The sequence below is a fragment of the Euprymna scolopes genome, chromosome 40, assembly GCF_053919585.1.
Source record: "Euprymna scolopes isolate OS-2025 chromosome 40, ASM5391958v1, whole genome shotgun sequence".
NCBI classification, from domain to species: domain Eukaryota; kingdom Metazoa; phylum Mollusca; class Cephalopoda; order Sepiida; family Sepiolidae; genus Euprymna; species Euprymna scolopes.
Genome location: NC_136521.1, coordinates 35092563 through 35108689, shown reverse-complemented (window position 1 = coordinate 35108689; position 16127 = coordinate 35092563). Strand labels below are relative to the sequence as shown.

The 16127-nt window shown below is 30.7% G+C and overlaps 1 protein-coding gene across 1 annotated transcript in view; it reads left to right on the top strand.

Annotated features, from left to right (window-relative positions):
- LOC145265488 (mesoderm-specific transcript protein-like) overlaps positions 1-16127 on the top strand; it is a 63980-nt gene that overhangs the window by 34099 nt on the left and 13754 nt on the right. Inside the window, exons 6-10 of the mRNA XM_080121365.1 lie at positions 1317-1369; positions 4646-4686; positions 9520-9587; positions 12301-12399; positions 15415-15491. Coding sequence (XP_079977491.1) covers positions 1317-1369; positions 4646-4686; positions 9520-9587; positions 12301-12399; positions 15415-15491 — 338 coding nt within the window. The remainder of the gene's footprint in view (positions 1-1316; positions 1370-4645; positions 4687-9519; positions 9588-12300; positions 12400-15414; positions 15492-16127) is intronic.

Sequence of the window (16127 nt, the reverse complement as noted above, 5' to 3'; positions counted from 1 at the left end):
TATAATAAAATTGTGGGGTCTGTGTTCGCGCCTGGCCTCCATAGAATGGAAATAGGCACAAATTTTAATAAAGACTTTTCATATCTATCTGCGTAAGTATACTTTGATAATTATGTCTCAGTTTGAAGAAATATGGTATAATAAAATTATGGGGTGTTCGTTCGCACCTGACCTCCATAGAATGTAAATATGTCACAAAGTTTAACAAGGTTTTTTTTTTATATGGATCCACAGAATATTGTGATAAGTGTTTCAGTGTGAACAGGTATGGTATAATAAATTATGGGGTTTATCTATTTTATTTTTACTTTCATCATATTTTGCTTTGGTTTTGATACCCCCAAATTCGAAGCTATCTCTTTACAACCCTTCCTTTTCATAACCTATCATGCTTTCATAAATCAGAGTCCATTTTCTGTAGGCTGTTTTTGAACCCAGTCAACAATGGGTACATTTGCTAGTTAAATATAGATGTATGCATATTAAATATAGATGTAGGCATATTAAATATAGATTATAATGTCCTACTAGCGTGAAACTATTTCTTTTTAATCTGTTTTTAAAGTTGTAATTTATTTTGTATTATTTGAATTCTTCAGCCTACTTGTTCTCATCTTGAGTGTTAGTTTCATGTTTCAGTCAATGTAACCTCTGACTTTCTTTAGGTGTTTTTTTTTATTGCATTTTCACCATAAACAAGGCACAGCGGCACTTTGATGTAGGAGGCTACTATTTGGAACATAATTGCAGGGATACTATGTTGGGAGTTGAGCAGCAAGATGTCTGTTTACATTACACTTGAACTTCTGCATGTCAGTACAATCGAGAAAGCAGGAGCCCGGAAGGGAAGTACAAAGTCTAGCAGTTTGGGGAAGAAACTATTAGAATAGAAGGCTTTCTGGCATCTGAGGATCTTTACTGTGTAAGAATGGGATTTTGCTGTTTGCCGGGGGTATTTACGTGAAGGGGGTACAAGGGCTTGAGCAAGGGCATCCAATATTACTTGTTAAACAGGTAGAGGGATGCAACATTTTGTCGGTGGAAAAACTGCTTTTGTGGTACCAGTATCTTGTCAAATGTGGGAATCTTTCTGTCAACTCGGGGAATCTACACAGAATTTTGAACGACACCCTTTATTTAATACATGGGTGTAGTATGTTCTCGTTCCATCAGCCAAGAAGAGTGTCACTTACAACTGAATTTTACCAAATACTTTATCTATATTACACTACAGTCTACAAATTGTTTTTTTTTATTTTATGTCTTTAAAGATGTAACTTATTTATTTTTGTTTTTATTTTTATTTTTGTTTACAGGCAAAAAAAGAACAGTGCACTAAAAATTAAGTCTTTCACGATGATGAATGGCGGTAAGAACAAAAATCTATTTCTTTATCGATATGTAAATTAGTCTATAAGAGTCTGTCAAGCATGTGTATACTATGTGATGATGTAAGGAAGTGAAACCTGGTCAGTGAGGATTGAGGACATGCGTTGCATGGAAGGAAAATGATTTGGATTAGAACAGTGAAGACAGATTTAGAGCTGGTGCAGTTTTGGTGTTCTTCGCCGAAATCAAAAAATAGCCATTGGCATTACATGTAGGCAGGTTGAACTGGTTTCCCTCATAGCAGGAAATGTCTAGGAAATATTCACAAGCGATCCCCAGTCGCATGCATATCTCGGTTAGGGGAGATGATGATGTTAGGTTTTTGCAGTTCTTACAGGGAGGTGTCGAAGTCCTACATACAGCACCTGGTATTCCTAAATGGTCACCTATCTGGTACTGACTAGGCTCAACGTTGCTTAACTTCAAGGACTGTTGTGTCAATTTGATTATGTTGTATATGAAACTGGTAATGACTGAAGTATGCCAAGACCTCAGTTGCCAATTGGCATGGCTGAGCCACCTTGATATGTGACACAGCGAACTTGCTTAAAGCCATCTTAATCCACTCCTAGTGAATTCCGTTACAAATGTATTTGTTTCTTAAAAACAGACTTCGATATGATAAGCTCAGAGGAAGATTAAATCTGTACAAGAAATGCAGTAGAATTACAGGTAGATTGAGAGATGATAACCAGTTTGTGTACAGTTTAAGATGTTGAAAATGGATGAGAATTCAGATATGGAGAAGTATATTTGGATGGGGGTTATATTGAGGTCATTCAGAAGTTTTGTTGCTTGAGTGAAGCAGGTGCTTGTGTGATTACAAAAATTAAAAGTTGAGGGATCTTCTGCCATTAATAGTGAGAACTTGTCGGTCAAGAGAAGATTCTATCAGGCATGTTTGCTCAGTGTGATGATGTATGAAAGTGAAACTGAGGGTTGAGGATATGTGTTGCATGGAGAGAAATGATATGAAAATAATATGATGAATTTGTAATGTGAGTTTTTGATGGATTTGTAATGTGAGTTTTAAGTTTTTAACTTAAATTTGATGACATCTGAAAAATATTAAATTTGGAAAGTATAGGGAAATGTGTGCAGAACAGGAAACTTTGATCGTAGGGCCATGTTGAAAGAATGGATAAGAGTTGCTCGGTTAGTAGATGTATAACAGTTGAGGTAGCAGGTTCGGTTCACAGGGAAAGGTCAAGGAAAACATGGAAGGAAATGATAAGGATGTACTTTAGAGAATGAGGGATTAATAAAGACCTGACCAGAGATAGATTAGTTTGGAAATCAATTTCTAAAAGTCATTCAACACATGTAAAATGAATGTTAAATTGATGGTAATGATAAATGACGTGCAGCATGGCCAGTCGATTTTTGAGTAAATCTTGATTGTTTGGCATACAATATATGTTTGCTAACTTTATCGCTATACAAGGAAATTATAGAACTGATCTAGTGAACTCTGAGGAAGATTAAATCTGGCCAGTATCGGGAGATACATGCAGAACAGTAAACTCTAATAATATGGCCACATTAAAATAATGGATTAAAGTTCCTGAGTTAGTATATGTAGAACAGTTGAAGTAGCAGGGTTTGTCCACAGGGGGAAACAAAGAAAAACATGGGTGATTTTGATTAAGATGTACTTGAGAACAAGGGATAAATAAAGACTTGGCCAGAGATAGTTTAGTGTGGATGTCATTTTTTTTTTTTTAAATCTGTCCAACACCTGCAAGCACATAAAATGGGTAGATGGATATTAAAGTCAGTTTAATAGATGTATGTATATTAAATATAGACGATTATGATGACTGTCAGCAACCTTTTAAAGGGGTGGGGATAATGTATGGCTCTGAGATTTTGAAGAGAGAACATGTGTGACTGTGGTGTCTTACAATAAGACAACCTAATAGATGATGCCCTTTTTAGTTCCCTGCAACCTCTTTCCCACAGAAGAGACATTGCAAGCCTGTCTGTGCTCTACCGTTATTTTCATGGCAAGTGCTCATCTGGTCTTCAATCTATGGTCTCCCCCCCCCCTTGCCAAATTTTCACAAAGAAACACTTGTCTAGCTACAACTACTATCAACAATTCCCCCACTCTCTATCTCTGCCTAAATCTAAACGCAAATTTTATGAACACAGCTTCTTTCCTAGAACTGCTTGCTGAAATGCTAACTCCTCTCCAGGTATTTACATTCACTTATAAATTTTTTTTTACCCTCTCCGCTCTTCAAGACATCAGTAAATGACCTCGTCACATCCTCTTTCATCTCCTCAGTTCTCATAACGACAGCCTCCAAATGTTCCTTGAGCTTAGCAAATAATCAAAAGTTGCAGAGAGGATGGTGAGATACTGTCTTGATGCCCATTTTGATCAAATAGTCTGATCTTCTGAGCACTCTTGGGACAAACTTCACGTAAACTTCTGCATCTTCAGTTTCTTACGAATAATTGTGTGTACAGTTCCCACACTGACATCAAACTGTACTTATTTTCTCTATAAACACACAAGTTCTTATCCATGAAATTCTTTATTTGGCCAATCAACTCTGGTTTTCTGATTTCCTTACTTCTCCCATGCCTCTCATCATCCCTCACAGACTCCTTGCCTTCCTTGAATCTCTTATGCCATTCAAAAACTGATGCTCGATTCATGCAAGATGGTCCAAAAGCAATCTGTAGTATTCCATACATTCCTATGGCATTTTTTCCAAGTTTAAAACAGAATTTTATTGCATATAAGAATGATATAGTGTCTTCACGTCCCAATTGCATTTTTGAAATTCACCAGTTGTGACAATCAGGCTTAAGTAAGGTGCATTCCAATTTCTGTTGTAGCTGTTCATTTGAACCTGAACTCATAAATATTGGTCAGTCATCTCATAAAATGTATAGCAATAACATATTGGATTTTCAAGCATCTACTGCAATTTTAAATGCCTGTACAAAAAAAGTCTGGAAATTTATTGAAGACACCTTATATATATATATATATATATATATATATATATATATATATATATAATGTGTGTGTGTGTGTGTGTACAAATACATATTACTCTTTATTATAGAGTGGAGGTTACTCATAAAAAAGTTTTTTTTTAATTACAAAAAGAAAAACTGGAATTTCACCATAAGCAGAATGACTTACAATGTTTCTATTTCATGTCATAATGTTTTCATTGTTACAAACAGCGTTTACCTGGTTAAACCTTTTTTTTTTTTTTTTTTTTTTACTCTACAGGTATTTTTCCAGAAACTAACAATCCCAGACCAATTCAAAAGGTGAGTTGGATTCTTAAAGTATCATCAAACACATGTATGCACATGAAGATCGATCGACTATGCAGTACCTACAGTATATACCTAGAAAACAGGGCTATTAAACCTGACATAGTGATATAGGACAAGAAAGAGAAAGAAGCAACCTTAGTAGAAGTTAGTGTCCCGAATGATGCTGGGTTAAAACAGAGCTGAGAGAGAAAATATAATGAAATACCAATGTCTTATGTACATGAAAAGAAACTGGAATCTTAGGAAGATCTTCATCATTCCAGTAATTATGGGAACAACTGAACTCGTGAAAAATAATTTTATAAACAATTTGACGAATATACCCGGTGAACCAAGTGAAAGAGAGTGTGCCTTTGTGAACAACTTTCTCTCCATTGTTCTGCTGATAAACTTATTTCATCCTTTTTTTTTTTCTTACTTCCTCTCACTGAGGTGGAGGGGGGGGGGTTGATGGCCATGCATCCAAACAACATGACATTAATAGCGGGTGTGTTTCAGAGGTTGATATATTTGCGAAATTATGTCTGAGGTTAATATATTTGCTGATGACTCCACATTCTTTCCCAGGCATGTGGGGGAAAAATACATGAACACCTATCAAAGGCAGTTTGTGGAACCTTAGAAAATCATCTCCAGTCTGTAGTGGAATGTCTACATAACTGGATGGTAACATTTAATGCTACTAAGACAAAACTCCTTTCCTTCAACAAATACAAAGAACTTTACCAGCCACTGATTGCCATGGTTAATAACATTATAACTGAGAGTTTATTATTCAAACTGCTTGGCTTAACATTCACAGGTAACATAAATTGGAACAAATACACAGAAGACATTGCCAAAGCTGCTGCAAAGAAGGTGGGCTATCTGTGGCTATATCTGTACAAAACCACTATTCACGCATGCATAGAATTTAGTTGCCATATATGGTGCAGTGCATCAATCATATATGGTCCACTAGTCTCTCTCTACTGGACAAGGTCCAAAAAGAATGTCTCCAATCTTATAGGTCTTGCACTGTCAACCAAGCTCCAGCCCCTGCCTCATCACTGCAGTGTTGCATTCCTGTATTTATTTTGCAAGTACTTTAATGGAATGTGCTCCAGCAGACTCGTAGCACACCTCTGATTAACTCGGCAGGCAGCAAAATCCCACAACTTCACTGTATAGGTCCTCCTCTCCCCTCCTCCCCCCTCCTTGATGCTGGGCAGCCTTCTCATCTGAACATTTCTTCTCTTGACTTTGGAATTTCTTCCTTGTGTCTTGCTTCCCTGATTGCACAAACATGCAAACATTTAATTGTAATGTGAACAGATATCTTGCTGCTCAACTCCCTACTTAGTGTGTCCCTCTAGACATAATCCCTAATTTACAGCAGTTCCTTATGTCTCAGCGGCAATTTGTCTCATTTTGGGCAAATATGAGTTTTCAAAAAGAAAGTACATTTTCTGAGCTTTCAGGTGGCTGAAATAAAATCTTTGTATTTTTATGGAATCAACAGTTGATATTTTTATAAAAAATATTTGCTGCTGCTGATTGAACACTGTTCACAAAACAACCTAGTGTCATTTATTTCATTAAGCATAATTTTTACTTATAATTTTATTTATATATTTGTTTATTAGCATAATGTTTATTTACATTTTTTATCTATTTAGCATGATTTTTATTTTCACTTCTTTATTTAGCATAATTTTTAATTTTAACTTTTTTATTTCTTTAGCATATTTATTTTTATTGTTATTTAGCATAATTTGTAATTATATTTTTATTTATTTAACATTTTTATTTTTTATTTATTTGTTTAGCACAATTTTTGTTTATTTGTTTAGAATAATTTTTATTATTTATTTAGCATAATTTTTGTTTATTTGTTTAGCATATTTTTTTGTTTGGCATAATTTTTGTTTATTTAGCATAATTTTTATTTGTTTAGCATAATTTTATTTATTTGTTTAGCATAATTTTTTTATTTATTTTAGCACAATTTTTATTTATTTTGTATAGCATAATGTTTGTTTATTTGTTTAGCTTTATTTTTATTTGTTTAGCATAATTTTAATTTGTTTAGCATAATTTTTTTTTATTTATTTAGCATAATTTTTATTTATTTGTTTAGGATAATTTTTATTTATTTGTTTAGGATAATTTTTATTTATTTGTTTAGCATAATTTTTATTTATTTGTTTAGCATAATTTTTATTTGTTTAGCAGAATTTTTATTTATTTGTTTAGCAGAATTTTTGTTTATTTGTTTAGCAGAATTTTTGTTTATTTGTTTAGCAGAATTTTTATTTGTTTAGCAGAATTTTTATTTGTTTAGCAGAATTTTTATTTGTTTAGCATAATTTTTTATTTGTTTGTTTAGCATAATTTTTGTTTATCTGTTTAGCAGAATTTTTGTTTATTTGTTTAGCATAATTTTTATTTGTTTAGCATAATTTTTTATTTAGCATAATTTTTACTTATTTGTTTAGCATAATTTTTATTTTTATATGTTTAGCATAATTTTTATTTGTTTAGCATAATTTTTATTTGTTTAGCATAATTTTTATTTATTTGATTAGCATAATTTTATTTATTTGTTTAGCATAATTTTTATTTGTTTAGCATAATTTTTATTTGTTTAGCACAATTTTTATTTGTTTGTTTAGCATAATTTTTATGTATTTGTTTAGCATAATTTTTATGTATTTGTTTAGCATAATTTTTATGTATTTGTTTAGCATAATGTTTATGTATTTGTTTAGCATCATAATTTTTGTTTATTTTTTAGCATAATTTTTATTTATTTGTTTAGCATCATTTTTATTTGTCTAGCATAATTTTTATTTATTTGTTTAGCATAATTTTTATTTATTTGTTTAGCATCATTTTTATTTATTTGTTTAGCATCATTTTTATTTGTTTAGCATCATTTCTATTTGTTTGTTTAGCATAATTTTTATTTGTTTGTTTAGCATAATTTTTATTTGTTTGTTTAGCATAATTTTTATTTGTTTGTTTAGCATAATTTTTATTTGTTTGTTTAGCATAATTTTTATTTGTTTGTTTAGCATAATTTTTATTTGTTTGTTTAGCATAATTTTTATTTGTTTGTTTAGCATAATTTTTATTTATTTTTTTTAGCATAATTTGTATTTGTTTGTTTAGCATCCTTTTTATTTATTTGTTTAGCATCATTTTTATTTATTTGTTTAGCATAGTTTTTATTGGTTTAGCAGAATTTTTGTTTATTTGTTTAGCAGAATTTTTGTTTATTTGTTTAGCAGAATTTTTGTTTATTTGTTTAGCAGAATTTTTATTTGTTTGTTTAGCAGAATTTTTATTTGTTTGTTTAGCAGAATTTTTATTTGTTTGTTTAGCATAATTTTTTATTTGTTTGTTTAGCATAATTTTAGTTTATCTGTTTAGCATAATTTTTGTTTGTTTAGCATAATTTTTATTTGTTTAGCATAATTTTTATTTGTTTTTTATTTATAACAAATAAAATAGCATAATTTTTATTTATTTGTTTAGCATAATTTTTATTTATTTGTTTAGCATAATTTTTATTTATTTGTTTAGCATAATTTTTATTTGTTTAGCATAATTTTTATTTGTTTAGCATAATTTTTATTTATTTGTTTAGCATAATTTTTATTTATTTGTTTAGCATAATTGTTATTTGTTTAGCATAATTTTTATTTGTTTAGCATAATTTTTATTTGTTTAGCATAATTTTTATTTGTTTGATTAGCATAATTTTTATTTGTTTAGCACAATTTTTATTTGTTTGTTTAGCATAATTTTTATGTATTTGTTTAGCATAATGTTTATGTATTTGTTTAGCATCATAATTTTTATTTATTTGTTTAGCATAATTTTTATTTATTTGTTTAGCATTTTTATTTGTTTAGCATAATTTTTATTTATTTGTTTAGCATCATTTTTATTTATTTGTTTAGCATCATTTTTATTTGTTCAGCATAATTTTTATTTATTTGTTTAGCATAATTTTTATTTATTTGTTTAGCATAATTTTTATTTATTTGTTTAGCATCATTTTTATTTATTTGTTTAGCATAATTTTTATTTATTTGTTTAGCATAATTTTTATTTATTTGTTTAGCATAATTTTTATTTATTTGTTTAGCATCATTTTTATTTGTTTAGCATCATTTTTATTTATTTGTTTAGCATAATTTTTATTTATTTGTTTAGCATAATTTTATTTATTTGTTTAGCATCATTTTTATTTATTTGTTTAGCAGAATTTTTATTTGTTTAGCAGAATTTTTATTTGTTTAGCATCATTTTTATTTGTTTAGCATCATTTTTATTTGTTTAGCAGAATTTTTATTTATTTTTTTAGCATCATTTTTATTTAGTTGTTTAGCATAATTTTTATTTATTTGTTTAGCATAATTTTTATTTATTTGTTTAGCATAATTTTATTTATTTGTTTAGCATAATTTTATTTATTTGTTTAGCATCATTTTTATTTATTTGTTTAGCATCATTTTTATTTATTTGTTTAGCATAATTTTTATTTATTTGTTTAGCATCATTTTTATTTATTTGTTTAGCATAATTTTTATTTATTTGTTTAGCATAATTTTTATTTATTTGTTTAGCATCATTTTTATTTATTTGTTTAGCATAATTTTTATTTATTTGTTTAGCATAATTTTATTTATTTGTTTAGCATCATTTTTATTAATTTAGCATAATTTTTATTTATTTGTTTAGCATCATTTTTATTTGCTTAGCAGAATTTTTATTTATTTGTTTAGCATCATTTTTATTTGTTTAGCAGAATTTTTATTTTTTATTTCTTCACAGATTTTACTCATCCCAATTTTAGGGTGTGTTATTTCCAAACTTGGATTCTATCAACTTTTCCGATTTACGTAAGTGCTTTTATTTTATTTTCTTGCATGATAGATTCTTGTCCATTTGAACTCTTCAAATCCAAAAGTGTGAGAGTCAAAAGCAATGGATATGATTTTGATTTTTGTTCATATTAAAAACCAAAAATAAAGAGATCTGTATCACTTATATATCAGTGTCGAAATGAAAATATCATGTGCCAAAAATTATGTGTAATGATAAAATAACCTTATTTTTATAAAGAAAATCATTTTGGAGTGATTAATGGGAATTCGTAGGCAATCTATATATCTATAAAAGTGAACGTGTCTGTCTGTCTGTCTGTCTGTCTGTGTACATTTCCCTACGCAATAACTCTGTCAATTTTTAGTCTATAGACTCGAAATTTGAAATACCGGGTACTGAGATTTGGGAAAATCGATGTGACGGGTGTCAGCCAGAAATTTGGCTGTTAAGGGGTCAAATTTCAACGATTTGACCTTTAAGAACTCTACCAAACTCCTCCGACAATTTTGGGTCTAGACACTTGAAATTTCAGATATAGGTTCCTTGAACCTGGATCTAATTTAATAAAGTGATTTGAGCCCGAAACTATAAATTTTAAGGGATCATAATAGGGGTCAAATTAAAAAAAAATTTAATCTTTTTTTTTTTTTTGCTCAGCATACACCTCCAAACACCCGGGCAACGCCGGGCTGAAATGCTAGTACAATATAAATCTTGCAAGTTTGAATTATCTCCTTTTGTGTTTTTTTTTTTTTTTTCTTTAGATATTTTCAAAATATCAGACAAAACAACTGCTATTCTGTTACATGAGTAAAATTTGATTTCCTTATTTAAAAATAAAACTACTTGATAAATTTATATGACTTTTGGAATATGATACTTTTGTTTTATTACTTGTACGTACATCATACATATTGTTTCTTTTATTTTTGTTTTTAATATAAGGAGAATTCTGGACAAGAACTGTAGTTTTTTTTAAGGGGCGCTACGCTACAAAAAATTAAAAAGGAAGGAATGAATAAAGAAAGAAAAAATAATATTTAAAAAATGCTGAAACTCTTCGTCTGCTGAGGTTTGAATCCTGTACAAGTCTCTTTGTGAACTTTCAAGTTCTCAGTCTAAAAATTAATGTGTAAAGAGTTCACTCCCTTGCACTGGAGACACGGTTATCTGCCCTTCTGGTAACCATGAGTTTTGCAGAGTTTTGGTGGTTTCCAGAATCCCCCTATATTTAAAAAAAAATTACAGAAAAATCTGTATGATGTACATACCCGTGATAGAACGAAACATCACATTCCAAAAATTATGTAAATTGATTAAGTAGTTCTATTTTTATAAAAAAAAATCATTTTTAAGCAATTAATGAGGCATTAGGAGGCTGATCTTGGAAGTTTGAATTATTGCAGAGTTATCTGCCCTTATTTCTTCAAAACGACGACGTGACCTTTTTACTTATTCATAAAATTGATTTTCTTAGTTAATGTTAAAGCTATATATATTATTCCTTAATTGGAATTCATTTTTTTTTTTTTGTGGTGAGACGACAACAACTACGGATGGCAGTGATGGCTGAGAATGCAGTTAGGAGATTCGAAGTTCCTATCCGTCGCGGTTACCACCTGACGAAGGCCAGAGGAATTAGTTGGCCGAAACGTTGTGAATAAACAAACCAATAAAAGATGAAAAACAACAACTAATAAAGATGAGACTAGTAGTCCGAAATAAAAAAAATAAATTAATATAATGTTAAAGCTATTTGGTCAGTTTACATAATTTTTGGAGTATGACCTTTTCATTTCATCATGGGCACATACATCATACAGTTTCTTTTCTTTTCTTTTTTTGTTTTTAATATAGTTGGAATTCTGGATAAGAACCAACTAACACATATTTGAAGTTATTCTTTTGTCTCTTATTATCAATTGGTCCTGGATATGACCTTATGACCTTAAACTATATCCGATGGTGAGGCCCAAGCTTGCGGGCTTTGGGGAGTGTGGAGCCACCCTTAAATTGCCATTGCTCCCAGGTCCACTCTGACCCGGAGTGGTAATACATGTTAGGGTCCTAAGAGAAACCGACTTGAAAAAAACAAATATATTCTATTAAAAAATTGTTCTTCAAAATCTCTGGATTTGACATCGAAACCCTATAAGTTAAGGAGATTAATTTTCTAAAGCATTCTTTATCTTGCTTAGAATAATAAAAATTCTTTGATATGAAACTCAACCACTTCATTTCATTTCAATGAAAGTTTTTTGAAATTCATTGAATCACAATTTAATTTATTTGTCTATCTTGCATATCGAGCAATTCTTATTTAGATTGGATAACCTATAGAATATTACTGCCAGTAATATTTTGTAAACCTACAATCTCACGTTTCCATAACAACTGATTGTTAAATAAAAACTATTCTGAAGTATATATATATATATATATATGAAAAGGGCTGATATGCCGTAAAACAAAAACAACCAAATTTTACGAATTCATGTGCACTTTTTCTTTCTCTCTCTACTGATAGGACACACACTTTTTTCATTCTTTTTTTAAACTCACTAATATTTGATGTTATCTCTTTCATTGTTATTTCATGTGCTTCACGCACACTCTCTTTCTGTCTCTACTTATATAGCACCCTCTTTCTCATTCTTTTTCAAACAGATAAATATTTGGCTTTTTATCGTTCTCTCTTTGTCTCACGAATGGATTTTTTTTATTCAGTTTTGGAGAAACATTTGGTTCCAATAAACCAACAGATGAAGATTACAAGGACTTTTGGTCGTTAATGGAACAACAGCATGGAACTGGCATCAGTCACAGGTAACAGATTTATTTTTCTTTTCTATTTTTTTTTTTCATTTTTTTTTTTTTTTTTTTTACTGATGAGTCACCTTTATCAAGGCAAAAAATTACTTGAGGATTAGGGTTACCAAGATGTACAGATTATCAGTTTAATGATAAAGAATATAATATTATGAAGGGGTTTTAAATGATTAGTGGAAATCACTATAAAAAAAAAAATTTATTTCTTAAAAATCATGTTTATTTTTTGATAAAATTAAGTAATTTTTTTCTAAATTTTAGATATTTTTTTTTTTTTTTTTTTTTAATTAACAACTTTGTAGAGGCTCGTGGGGTATTTTTCAAGTTTTAGCAACATACACATGCAGACGTTTGTCCTTTTAGAAAATATTTGCTTTCATAAACGTTATAACTAAAGAAACATCACAAATGCAAAATCTCTTTGGGGTTTGGTTTGTCTTCATAGAACACTCAACCACTCCTCACATGGAGGAGGCAGCAGCTATCTAAACCCATTGCTACCTTTCTCTATTTCTATATATATTCTATCTATTTTATCCTGGACTTCACCTAATTATCAATAACTTCAATTGATTTACTTTCTAACTTTCTTATTTTTCTTTTTCCATTTCTTAATTTGTCCTGCTTTATTTATATTTTATAATTAAAATTTTTTCAGCAAAAATTTATTGTAAGTTTATTTGAATTTTTGAAATTTTAAAAAAATTTTGAAGTTTAAAAAATTTTTAAGCTTTATAAGATTTTTGCCAAATATTTTTATAGATTAAAAAAAAAATCTTAGTATTTCATTTTCTTATATCTTGTTTTGTACCTTCTTTTAGCATTTATTGTTCTTTTGTGTTCCCTATCTCTTTTATGCCTCCCCCCTCATAAAATACTTTTTCCAGTTTTAATGTAAAAATTTTTCCCATTTCTAATCTGTTTTTAAAGTCAGTGTTGTTTTCTTACCTTTACATTTGTAGAATGCCAGCTTTTTCTCTTCTTTTGACGATAAGCATTTAGCTTCAAAATGCCATGACCTAAAGAGGTTCCTCCCTTATTCCACTTTCTGTAACCCTTATGGACTTCATAATGTAATAAAGTTCCTATATAATTTTTTTCCACATAAGACTGGCAGTTTTCTGTTTATGTGACGTCACTGCCAAGACAAATAGCCTTACTCAAATTCTAATTGGACAATTCCACTTACCCTAATTTTTAACCTTGCATAAAAAGGAAATGTGTTGGGATGCGTTTTAGTTGGTTCTTGTTGCACATTTTAGATGCTCCTTGTGGTTTGGTTCTGATAGCCAACTCACCATACAGGATTTTTTGTTTGGAAACCCAGAAAGATCAATCCTGTGGATGTGTCCTGCCCAACGGAGGTGATGGTGAATGATGGTGACCTCAACACTGCTTGAGTTAGTGAAGTAGTTTGTTCCAAAGCAACATTTTCACTTAGGAATGTTGGCAACCTTCATGTGTTCCCTCCCATAAGTACCCAATGACTTTATAGAAATAATTCTAACTAGAAAGATATCAGGAAAACAAATGCCAACAATCACCAAGTCTAAATCTAATATATAAAAGGCTACAAGTCTGTTTGTCTGTCTCCATATTTTCAAACTCTATCTTTTCCGAAACTAAAGGCCCTGTCGGTGGGGCATTAGAATACGCCGACTGCCCCCCCCCCCCCCCTGCAGAGGGTAAAAGTCCCTCAATGGGGGTCCTGGATATGACCTTAAACTATATCCAGTGGTGAGGCCCCAGCCTGTGGGCTTTGGGGAGTGTGGAGCCACCCTTTAATTACCATTGCTCCCAGGTCCACTCTGACCCGGAGTGGTAGTACCTGTTAGGGTCTCAACTATGGGTTAAATAGAAACCCGACGTGAAAACAACAAATATATTCTATTAAAAAAATTTTTCTTCTGAATCTTTGGATTCGGCATTAAATAACCCGAAAAGGGTTGATATGCCGTAAAACAACCAACCAACCAACCGAAACTAAAAGTTGCAGAGCTATGCTAAGGGCCTCAAACATTCTTTATGGACTATTCTTTTATGAGTCTTTAATCGGTAAAAGTATTTTTTTAAGGGGTCAAAAATTGGCCAAAATTGAAAAAATCGTTATACATTTTGTACGTTCATCTTAGATTTGAATTCTAGTTTTGCTTTTCTAGCTGATGGCACCCAAATACTTTTTTTTTTTTTTTCTTACTTTTGAAATCACGACTCTATAATAATATATACAAAATCTGGACAAATTAGGATATCATATCTAAGTGTATTTCATGACCAGACAAAGCTGGGCGCCCCTGCTAGTTTTATTTACGTATTTCAGGAAGATATACCTGATTGAAGCATATCCCATGTACATACTGAGTAAACTGAGGAGTTGGTCTAGGTATTGGGTATTCGCAGCCATCCTCTGTTTGAAGGCTATTTTCCTATTTACCACCTGGGGATACGGTGGATAGGAGATAATTGCTCACACTACAAAAACGTATTTAAAAAGAAAGTATCTATATTATATTTCGCTTAGTCTGTCTGTCTGTTCCACTATTTCTCATAAACTACTAGGTCAATATGAACCTTTATTATGATAAGGTGCAGTGAACTAAGTGTTATGGTATCCGTTTAATGCACAGTCAAGGATTAATAGGGATTAGTATTTAAGTTTTACTTTTCCTTGGAAACTGCTAGAAGATTTGGTTGAAATTTTGTATGGTCCTTTATGATAAGGTGCAACAAACTAAATAGTATGGTATCCATCCGATGCACAATTTGGGATTGGTAGGGATTAGTATTTAATGTAAAAATGAGCACAAATTTAACAGTAGTATTCAACCATCAATTTGACATAAAACACTCATTCTAAGTCAACAGGCTATAACTTTTGCCCATTTTTGATGGACTAAATGGTCTAGTATTTTATAATCTAACTGATTTTACTTCTTTATTGTGTTTTTTTTTCTCATTTTTATTCTTTTCTTTACATTTTTTTATTTTTATTATTTTTTTTTTATTTTACAGACTTTTAAAATTTATCCCTGAACGAACCACATACAAAGACAGGTGGGTGGGAGCACTAAAGAAAACATCACTACCAGGTAAGGAATTGATTTTTTTTTTTTTTTTTACTGGCTGTGCAACTCGGTGTTGTTAAAATAATACATGAGGAATATATAAAATTATCAGTAGGGCTCCTTCAGTCTTTGACAGACTATGGATACCCACAAAGGGGTGCATGAAATTTTTGTGGCAGGAGGTGCGCAATCTCCAGCCACACATCTCCTGAGTCGATATTGTTAAATACCAGTGGCAAATGAAGTATATGTACAAGACGACTGGAAACAAATGCCGAGATAAATGGAGAGCACATACAACACCTAGAATTTCTAAATGGTAACCCATCGGGTACTAACCAGACTCAATGTTGCTTAACTTTAGGGATCTGACGATTATGTCAACGCTATTATGCCATGTATGCACAAAATTAACAGTGGGTTCTTTGATATGACAGGGCCGCATACAAAATTAATGTTTCTGTTCAGAGCACAAAGAAGTATAATACTTGACGTTTGCATTTTCAACTTTAATTCAAGCCTTTATATAGAAAAATAATTTTAAAAAATCAACAGTAGGTTCTCTATAGTGCAATGTAGACTACACTGTATCGTTAACTAAGTCACTGTAAGAAGCATGTAAGCTTCCTCCCAGTGCACCACAATGGGTCCTCAACTAGA